Source organism: Quercus suber, unplaced genomic scaffold, assembly GCF_002906115.3.
Source record: "Quercus suber isolate HL8 unplaced genomic scaffold, Cork oak 2.0 scaffold_158, whole genome shotgun sequence".
Lineage (NCBI taxonomy): Eukaryota > Viridiplantae > Streptophyta > Magnoliopsida > Fagales > Fagaceae > Quercus > Quercus suber.
In genome coordinates this window covers 1,075,664-1,085,921 of record NW_027069619.1, presented here as the reverse complement: position 1 = coordinate 1,085,921, position 10,258 = coordinate 1,075,664, and the positions used below count along the sequence as shown (strand labels likewise).

General features: G+C 36.6%; 1 protein-coding gene across 1 annotated transcript; it reads left to right on the top strand.

The window, feature by feature from the left end:
• The first annotated feature begins 9,332 nt into the window (after positions 1–9,332).
• Positions 9,333–10,052, top strand: LOC136069242 (secreted RxLR effector protein 161-like). The gene has a single exon (XM_065777550.1). It carries the CDS (start codon positions 9,333–9,335, stop codon positions 10,050–10,052), a length of 720 nt encoding a protein of 239 aa, XP_065633622.1.
• Positions 10,053–10,258: the final 206 nt, after the last annotated feature.

The window sequence follows — 10,258 nt, the reverse complement described above, 5'->3', positions numbered from 1 at the left end:
TTCAATTGCGTGCAAATCGTGGAGGCACCAACAAATTACCAAAAATACTAAATGCAATGGAAAATGATAGGCCAAGAATGTATTGACCCTTTTGGTAACTTAATTAATTAATTTAGACAAGTGAAATTAATTAGATTTAATTACATGCAATGAGCGTGGTAGCACAAACAAATCACCAAATAACTAAATACAGTGGAAATTAAATTTGATATGGGTGATTTGTTTACGAATAGGGAAAACCATTGAGGCAAAACTTCTCAGGGTGAATTTAAGGTCACTACTCCCGAGAATCCACTATTGTAAGAACAAGCCGTTACAAGTAAAGTAATCACAACAACTTATACTAACCTACAGTTAAACCCTTACCCCAATACCCAATTGGACTTGTAATGTAGTGACAATCTCTCCTTTCAATACACGGCTCCCAGTACGTGACTAACCAATCAATGCACGGATCCAAGTACGTGACTAACACGTCAACTTGAGAAAGATGTTGGCTACATAGTTTTTCAGTTCATCCACACGATGAAGATCAAGAAGTTTCTTGGTTACAAAACCCTTGGCACATAAACGTTGCAGCTTCTTTAAGAGAAAGATGAACTAGAACAAATTGTCTTCAGTCACAATTTGAGTGAATAATCACTTTACATCGAGTTGTTTCACCTTTGAAAACCCTTAAAATAATTCTTATATATGTATAGGGTTGTGAGAAAAGAAATCCTACACAAATACACATGGATATGCGTGAAATTAGATCTGGAGATTTGAATTTCGTAATTCTCGATAGATACAGCTGTCGAGCTATCTATCAAGTTTCAAATATTAAATCTTGATAGATACATCTGTTGAGATTTAATGAACAACACTATTTCACTTGATTCTTGGACAGATTTGCATGGCTTCAATACTTGGACTTGAACTCATACTCCTTGAAGTATTAAACATATCTTAGATCTACCCAATTACAAGTAAAGTGTGTTTTTTTCAAAGAATTAGTCAATTCTATATGACATATGTTCTTAACATGTTCAACATATGTCCTAACAGAAAATAAATTTGACACGGAGATTTGTTGACAAAGGGGAAAACCTCACAGGGAAAAAACCTCACCGGTTGATTTTAAGGTCACCACTCCCAAGAATCCACTAATCAACAATCAAGCGGTTACAAGTATAAGAAATCTTACCAACTATCCTGGCGTATCCCGAAATACCAACCTATAGTTGAACCTTTACTCCAATACCCAATTGGACTTGATCTTGTAGTAGCCTTCTTTCCCTTGACACATAAACCTCAAACTTGTGACTAACCTTTTACATAGATCCCAATACATGACTAACTCTAGCAACTTGAACAAATGTAAAGTTCTTCATTTTATCAACAATGAAGATTTGGAAGCACTCGGTCACAAAACCCTATGGCATACAAATGTAGTAACTTCTTATAGAGAAAATAAGTTTCTTGGTTTCTGTATCAGTGTGTGACGACTCTTAAAATAAGCCTTATATATGTCTAGGGTTGTGAGAAAAGAAACCTTGAGCAAATACAAAAGCCTGGGCCAGATTTCAGATTTGGAAATTTTGAAATAGTAACTCTCAATAGATTAAGCTGTTGTTAAGCTATCTATCGAGCTTCACATTAAGTCTCAAAAGTAGACACCTGTCGAGTTATATGTCGAGACTTAATGAAAAGCTTTTCTTCACTTGTTACATGGACCAATCTTCATGTCTTTAATACTTGACTTAAACAACATGTTTTTTGAAGTACTAAACCCATCTTAGATCTACCCAATTACAAGTAAAGTGCATTTTATTAAAAGATTAGCCAATTACAAAACCTATGACCCTTACATTGACCACTTGGTTGCATGGGAGCTGTGAATCCCACTACCTCAATGAGGTGGCAGACCAGGATTTTGTCACTTGTAACTGCTAGAAAGAGCCACTTGGTGATATTAGAGCCATTTGCTAACCACCATAAATTAATTTTTTATTTTGATTTTTTATTAATTAATAAGATTTTCTATATATATAAAAAGAGCCAATGCTCTAAAGAAACAACAAAAAAGCTAACAATGTTTTTGGTTTATTCAACCTGCAATGTTTCGCTACTAGCTTCTTCTTCTTCTTCTTATATCCATAAAATTTTTTATAACACTTTCATAACAAATCATAGATGGTAAATTGTTATTGGTTCTAATTTAAACTTACTAATAAAATTATTTTTTTTGCCTACCAGTAATAACCTGTAATAACCTACTACTTATAATTTGTTATGAAAATATTGTAAATATAACATTTCTTTTGTGAAAATGTTAAGATATCTTGTTGTCATCCAAAACTGCTGAGCTGTCAATTCTTTACAAATCAAAATAAAATAAAACAAATTTATAAAGGGATTATGAAACTGTTGTGTCATTCTGTTGTGTTTTTATAAAAAAAAAAAAATTGTTTAGTCAACTTTGTTGAGCCAAAATTCACTATTTCACATACAATTTTCTTGGGTTGACTTTTTGTATTTTTTTTTCTTTACGCACCATTTTAAGTAAAACCACATAGTTTTACACACAAAAACAATAACTTAAGGTAAAAATACTTTTCATCCTTTAGGTTGTCCACAGGTCGGCCTGGGTCGGTTTTGGACCCAACCTAGACTCGACTTGTCGAAGTCAGGTGGAAGGCGAAGGGACCCGAAACTAACCTCTGATGTCAATCGATCGAGTCGGTTTTGGGTTCGGTTGATGCTCAGGTTGGTTCAGTTGATGGAGAGATTCACAGGATCTTGTAAACATTGCTGGAATCTTTAAAAACTTCACTAGAATCTGCAAAAGCTTCATTAGAATCTACAAAAGCTTTACTGGAATCTGTAAAACCTCACTCCATTTGCACCAAAAATCGCCGAAATCAGCTTAGATCTCTTTGAATCTCGCCGGATCTCACCAAATATGGTCAAGACTTGCTGAAATTAGCTTGGATCTCACCATTATGGTCGAGATCTCGCCAAAATCAGCTTGGATCTCCTCGAATCTCACCGGATGTCACCAAATATGGTTGAGATCTCGCCGAAATAAGCTTGAATCTCTTGAATCTTGCCGGATCTCACCAAATATGGTCATTATCTCATCGGCTTTGTATATATCATCGGTCGGGTCAGGTGGCTCGGGTTTTGGAGGAGAAAACCGCCACTCGACTCGCCAGCGTCAGGTCTTAGGCACGAAAACCCCTCACCGATTGACGGTAGCATCAGTTCAGGCTGAAATCAGGTGGGGATCGGGCGGGTTATTCAGGTTGGTGGGTCTGAGTTAAGTCTGGACACCCCTATCATCCTTTATATTTGGGGCAATTTACAATTTCTCCTTAAACTTTAAATTCAAGCAAATTTTCCCTTAATATTTGAAAAGAGCAAATATGGCATATGTTATTGTCTCAGTTAAACCCCAATGAAAGCTTATGTTTCTTAAAATATTTTATTGTGTAATATCTAAAATATTCCCACTAAATTTTAACATCCCAAAAATTTTCTGCACGTATGTTAAATTTAAGATGGTAGTAATGTTTGGCAGGTTGGAATGATAATATAAAGTGTTTTACTTGTTATCTAAAGAACATTGATTTTATAGGTTTAAATTTGAAACTTATAATTTATATAATGGAAAATTCAATGACACATGCCTTTTGTTATCTTTTTATTTTCTTTTCTTAGCAAAACTTAGTTGCTTATTGTTGGAAGATGATGATTTTGATTATTATTCTTAGAAGTTTTTAGTGAGTGGATATTTTGCCTTTAGCAAATAGGTATTAAAAACTATTATAGTAAAATAGATATTTAAATGTTAAATAGCTACCTTAACTTTGTGTGTGATCAAACTTCTTATACGAATGTGATTAACTTTTTATGATATAATTGTCAAAATTCTTAAAATTATTGTCTCTTTTGATAAATGTAAATCTTTGTGTACTTTAAAAATAAAATGATTTATATATTTGTTTTGTGATATAAATAAAATCTAAAATTGACCTTAATCACTACTCTTGTTCCACAGCAAACACGTGGCTTGCACGTGCAGAATCTCATTTCCATTCCCAATTGAGCTATAAGGCTTTGGTAGTTCCGTTATTTTATTTTATTTTATTTTATTTATTTAAAGGTGTAAACTAATCATTCAAATCAACTTATTTGTATTTACTGGAAATACACACATAATTTTAGTATTTAGTATATAAATAAATGATGTTAATGATCCAATGATTCAATTGACACTTTTTGGCATCTCTAATAGTATCGTCTAGGCATTTGTACTTTTATCCCCCACCCCTAACTTTCATGTAGGAAAAAAATATTTGTTGTAAATGTCCCCATCCACTTCACTTTGGGCATCAAAAGCGAGTTACAACTAACAAATTGTCTACATAGATCTACTGTGAAAAATGATACACCAGAAGTGTTCATTCCCTCAGTTAGAGAAAACTGATCTTCTCACGCTCGTAACGATACCTACGCAACCAAAGAGAGAAGACCTAACAGAGAGAACCGGTGTGATACGGGCCGAATACCCTCCAAAGGTCAAGTTAGAACTATTCTCACAACTTTAGAGTGCTACAGAAGGGTAAATTATGCGTACCTTGATCAACCAGGGTATTGGGGCTTTTATAGTAGTAGAAGGTTGACATCTCTTCCTTGGTGTAGAAGTCTTTTCCTTATAGGAATCCTCTTGAACAGTCCCAAATGTGATGGACAAGACATTTCCTTATAGAGAAGATCTTCATTAATGCGCATGTCTTTTGGAATACTCTTTGTGCTAGGATTCCATTTACCTTGGGATTCTATGCTAGGCCAGTGGCTAAGTGTGTGTCACAAGTATTTCCCATCTAGGGTTTCTGGCTACCATGTGGGTACTCAATCCATCCCTGTTGCATTCGTTCATGCAAGATCCATCTATAACAAACCATGCACATGTTGGGCCCGTCCTCTATCGACCCACGGATGTGGAACCATCAGGCCCATTTCATAAAGGCCTGTCAACCTAGATTTTTGCCCTCTTCAATTACCCCCTCACTCTATGGGTCCATCATCTTTGTGCGAAAGGACCCGTGGGGTGACAGTTCAAGGTTCAGGGGATGACGGTTCAAAGGCCTGTGGGTCGACAGTTTCAATACGGATTCTGTGAACTATGCCCACCCCTAACAGGTTGTCTGGAAGCCATTTATGATGTATGATACGTGTTGCTTTTCCACTGGATATTATCTTGGATCAAAGCATCGCCTAGTCTTCCATGCACTTCCTCTATAAATATCACACTCTTCTTTTCCCTTTTCTCTACTTTCCGTTGAAACACACTGTTAGAGCGTTTCTGTCATCCTTGTTAGAGACCACTCCTTCTAGTTGCTGTATCCATCATCAACGCCTGTAAAGTTGTTATTTACAACTATATGTTTTTGTTGGCTTATATTCCGTGCCAAATTTGATTATAATTTTATTCAATCTTTTGTACTCTATAATTATTGCGGGATTTCATTGTAAGGATTGTGTGTTGGAGGGAGAGAGTGTGTGAAGACTCAAGTAATTGAAGACTAAAGTGTTTTCGTGGGTAGCTCGCGACTTAGCATCCCATGAAGTAACTCATGTGTTTTGCGCAAGCTGAAATGCGAAGAATCAAGCCAAATGGAGATAGCTATGTCTCGCGAGTATTTCGCAAGTGAGGCCTTCCCGTGAGACACCCATAAGACATTCTGTTCTGCCAGCTTGTCTAGTTTGATACACACTTTCTGTGCTTACACTATTTATACCCACATTACTCACAAATGTTGAGGAGTGCTTACGAGAGAAAACCCTAGCCAAACGCCTTGAGAGTTAGAGATTGTTACACCCACAATCCTTTACACATTTGCTTGTGGAATTTCCTCAAACTCCTACCTCTTCATTTCCATACCATTGAAAGGTTGATAGCCCAAACACTTACCACACCTTTTCAGAGTGTCAAATAAAGTTTTGGTGCTACTAGGAAGCATTGGAAGAAGCTAAGGATAGCAAATGCAATATGGAGCTTGTTGCAGGATACTGAGAGCTAGATAAGACACGGTTCCGAGAAGCCTTGTTAGAGTAGGAGCATGGAGGGCTTAGGTACATTGTGTAGATTAGGCTTGGAGGGTCTCTTACTAACCCATGTATCCCAACTGATTGTCTAGTGTATCGATTACTGCTTGGAGGGCAGCGAATAGCTTTTTCTCCAAGTTCTTCTGTTTCTTCTTCAATAACACATCGGCGTGTTATCTCGTGTTTGCATCTTTGTTTCCTACTCTTTTACTTTCCATTTTACTGCTGTGTTTCTTAGATTATGGTTTGAGTAGCTTATTTGTTTATCTGCTAGCTTTTACACTATTCTGCACTTAGTTTTAAGTTAGTGTAAAATCAACCGAGCCGTAATTTTAATTTAGGGGTCTTAACAGCTCTTGTGTTTTCAACACATTTTCGAGCTATCAATTGATATCATAGTGGGTACACTCGCTGTGGTGTAAGTACTTGAGTGTGATCCTAGACCCCTTATTGTGCCATGAAAAGTAATATGACAAAGGTCAACATGAAGCAAAGTAAAGGTGTTTGTGAAAATGACTCTATGAGCATATTTGAAGACTGTTCCAGTAATGAGCTTTTAGAGTTATTCAAATCAAAGAAACATGCTAGAGTCTTTGTACTTATTCTGAAAACTTTAATTCACAAAAATCATGATATTCATAATAGCTTGTGTGAGTCGAATTCCTTAATTGATAAATATAAGAGAAGGAATAGACATTTGTGTGATAAACTTGATTGTTTGAAAAGTAAGCTACACGTATCTATGAATGTAGTAAAGAATGATGAGTTTTGCTTTAATGGTCAAGAATGCCTATCTCATGCTTGTCTCTTTGTTCACACTGCATTGAAAGTGTATAATTCATGTTTGTGGTATCTTGATAGTGGTTATTCAAGGCATATGACTGGAGATAAATCTTTGTTCAAAACTCTACAAGAGAAGGAAGATGGTTTTGTGACATTTGGAGATGGGAGTCACTCACAAGTTCTTGGAAAGGGAACCGTGGATATTCCAGGACTACCTTTGTTAACTAATGTGCTGTATAATAAGGGATTAAAAGTAAACTTGCTGAGTATTACTCAGATTTGTGATGAACTCTTCTTAGTCCAATTTTCAAAGAAAGGATGCCTAATTTTGAATGAAGAAGGTGTTCAAGTTTTGAAGGGACACAAGACCACCGATAATTGTTATGGGGTCATTCCCAAACCAAGCATAGCATGTAGGAGTGCTCGAGTGAATCTTTTGGAGTTGTGGCATCAACGGCTTGGACATGCTAATTACAAACAAATGGCAAAAGTCTCGAAGCTTGAAGCTGTGGTTGGTTTACCAAAGTTTGGAAAAGTTGAGAAGAAGGTTTGTGGTCCATGTTAATTGGGAACAGACAAAATCAAGCCATCCTAAAGTAAATGTAATTGCCATGTCTCGCCCTTTGGAGTTACTACATATGGATCTGACGGGTCCAACTAGAACAGAAAGCATGGGTGGTTGTTGACGACTTCTTAAGATATACATGGGTGGATTTTCTTAGAGAAAAGTCGAAAGCATGTGACAAGATGGAAAGGCTATGCAAGAGGCTGCATAATGAGAAGGGAGTTCCTATAGTTAAAATCAGAAGTGATCATGGAAAGGAGTTCAAAAATGCAAAGTTTGACGCATTCTACAATGAACACTGTATCAAGAAGGAATTTTCAGCTCTAAAAACCCCACAACATAATGGAATTGTTGAAAGAAAGAACTGTGTGATCCAAGAAATGGAAAGAGTAATGTTACTCAACAAAAACATTCCACAAAAATTTTAGGCTGAAGTAGTGAACACATTGTGTCACATTGGGAATAGAATTTACTTCCGAGCTGGAACAAAGAAGAAATCATATGAAATTTGGAGTGAAAAGAAATCGAAAGTGAAATATTTTCGAATATTTGGAAGTAAGTTTTACATTCTAAATGATAGAGAGAACCCTGGAAAATTTGATGCAAAAAGTGATAAAGGGATATTCCTAGACTACTCCACAAATAGCCGAGCATATAGAATGTACAACAAGCGAGCTAAGACGGTGATGGAATCGATAAATGTGGTCATCGATGACTCTATCTCTGAAAAAGATATTGATGATGATGGTGAAGGAAAAATTTTTAAGAAGAATGAAGGAAATGACAACATGTCTCAAGGTGAGGATGCTGAGAAAGAATCACCAGAAAAGGAGTCTACACCTCTTATATCAAGAAGGGAGACTAGATCAACTCAAGGATTGTCTAGTCCACTCACCCCTCCGAAAGTTCAACCTCCAATCTCTCGTGATGAGGAACCTTCCACTTCCAAAAGACCATCGTCAAAGATAATTCTTAATCATCCCTCAAGCAATATCATTGGTGAGATAGATGAAGGACTTCGGTTGAGAAAAGGACCAGCATATAGTATGAATCATGTGACATACAACTACTATCTTGCTCAGTTTGAACTAAAGAAAGTGAAGGAATCTTTGAAGGATGAGAATTGGGTAGAGTCCATGCACCAAGAGTTGCATCAATTTGTTATAAATGATGTATGGAAGTTGGTACCAAGGCCCAAGGATACTCATGTCATCAGCACCAAGTGGATCTTCAAGAACAAGACTGATGAAGATGGTGAAGTTGTCTGAAACAAGTCTAGCCTAGTGGCTCAAGGATATACTCAAGTTGAAGGCATAGACTTTGATGAGTCTTTCGCTCCAATTGCAAGACTACAGTCAATCCGAATTCTTCTCTCCATAGCATGCATTATGAACTTCAAGTTATATCAAATGGTCATAAAGAGTGCTTTCTTGAATGGTTTTTAAACGAAAAAGTGTTTGTTGAGCAACCAAAGGGGTTCCAAGACCCTCATTTTCCAGATCATGTGTTAAGGCTGAAGAAAGCATTATATGGGCTGAAATAAGCACCAAGAGCTTGGTATAATCACCTCACCACATACCTCTTGGACCATGGTTTTAAGAGAGGTCAAGCCAATCGAACTTTATTTGTCAAAAGAGATGAGAGATCTCTGCTTGTTGCCCAAGTATATGTGGATGACATTGTCTTTGGATCCACAATCGATCAACTAGCTCATGAATTTTCAGAAGAAATGAAAAGGGAGTTTGAGATGAGCATGGTGGGAGAGCTAAACTACTTCCTAGGACTTCAAGTGAAACAATAGGAAGATGGGATATTTATCTCCCAAGAGAAATACGCCAAAAATCTTGTAAAAAGATTCGACCTAGACTCTAAGAAACACACTTCCACTCCCATGAGTTCCTCAGCAAAATTGAGTCGTGATGCAGCAGTTGTAGAAGTGGATCCAACACTTTATCAAAGCATGATCAGTAGTCTCCTCTATCTCACTGCTAGCAGATCAGACATTGCTTTCAGTGTAGGAGTTTGTGCTCGATTTCAGGCAGCACCTAAAGAGTCACATTTGACAACAGTCAAACAAATTATTTGCTACATAAATGGCACATTTGACTATGGTATTTGGTATTCAAGAGGCTCGAATGCGTGCCTAGCTGGATATTCTAATGCTGACTGGGCCGGGTGTATTGATGATAGGAAAAGCACTTCTAGTGGGTGTTTTTATCTTGAAAATAACTTGGTGTCATGGATGAGCAAAAAGCAAAATTTAGTTTCTCTATCAACAGCTAAAGCTGAATACATTGCAGCGGCGAGTTGTTGTGCACAATTATTATGGATGAAGAAGCTTCTTCATGATTATGGAATTACTCAAGACACTATGTGTGTATTCTGTGATAATACAAGTGCAATAAATTTGTCAAAGAATCCAGTTCAACACTTGAAATCAAAGCATATTGAGATCCGGTACCACTTCATTCGAGACTTTGTGGAAGAAAAGACTCTGTATTTAGAGTTCATCAACACTGAAAATCAGAAGGCAGACATTTTTACTAAACCCCTTGATGGTCCAAAGTTTGAGTCTTTGTGTAAGACCATCGATGTCGGTATCATTCCTTGAACTCTGTTTCATGTGTGAACCTTTTTGCTCTGTGTTGCACATCTGTTGTTTAGGTCTCACATGTTTAGTTTGATCATGTTTCTTTTACAAGCCTTTGCTTTGTTTTTGTTTTTGTTCTATTTTTTAGTGTTCAAAAATTCAAAAACCCATAAAAATTGAAAAATTTTCAAAATATTTGATCGCTTATCTTGTGTATATCACATGAG

What these genes read in the sequence shown, in the direction of transcription:
- LOC136069242 (XM_065777550.1), top strand. Translation starts at nt 9,333, where the DNA reads ATGAGTTCCTCAGCAAAATTGAGTCGTGATGCAGCAGTTGTAGAAGTG.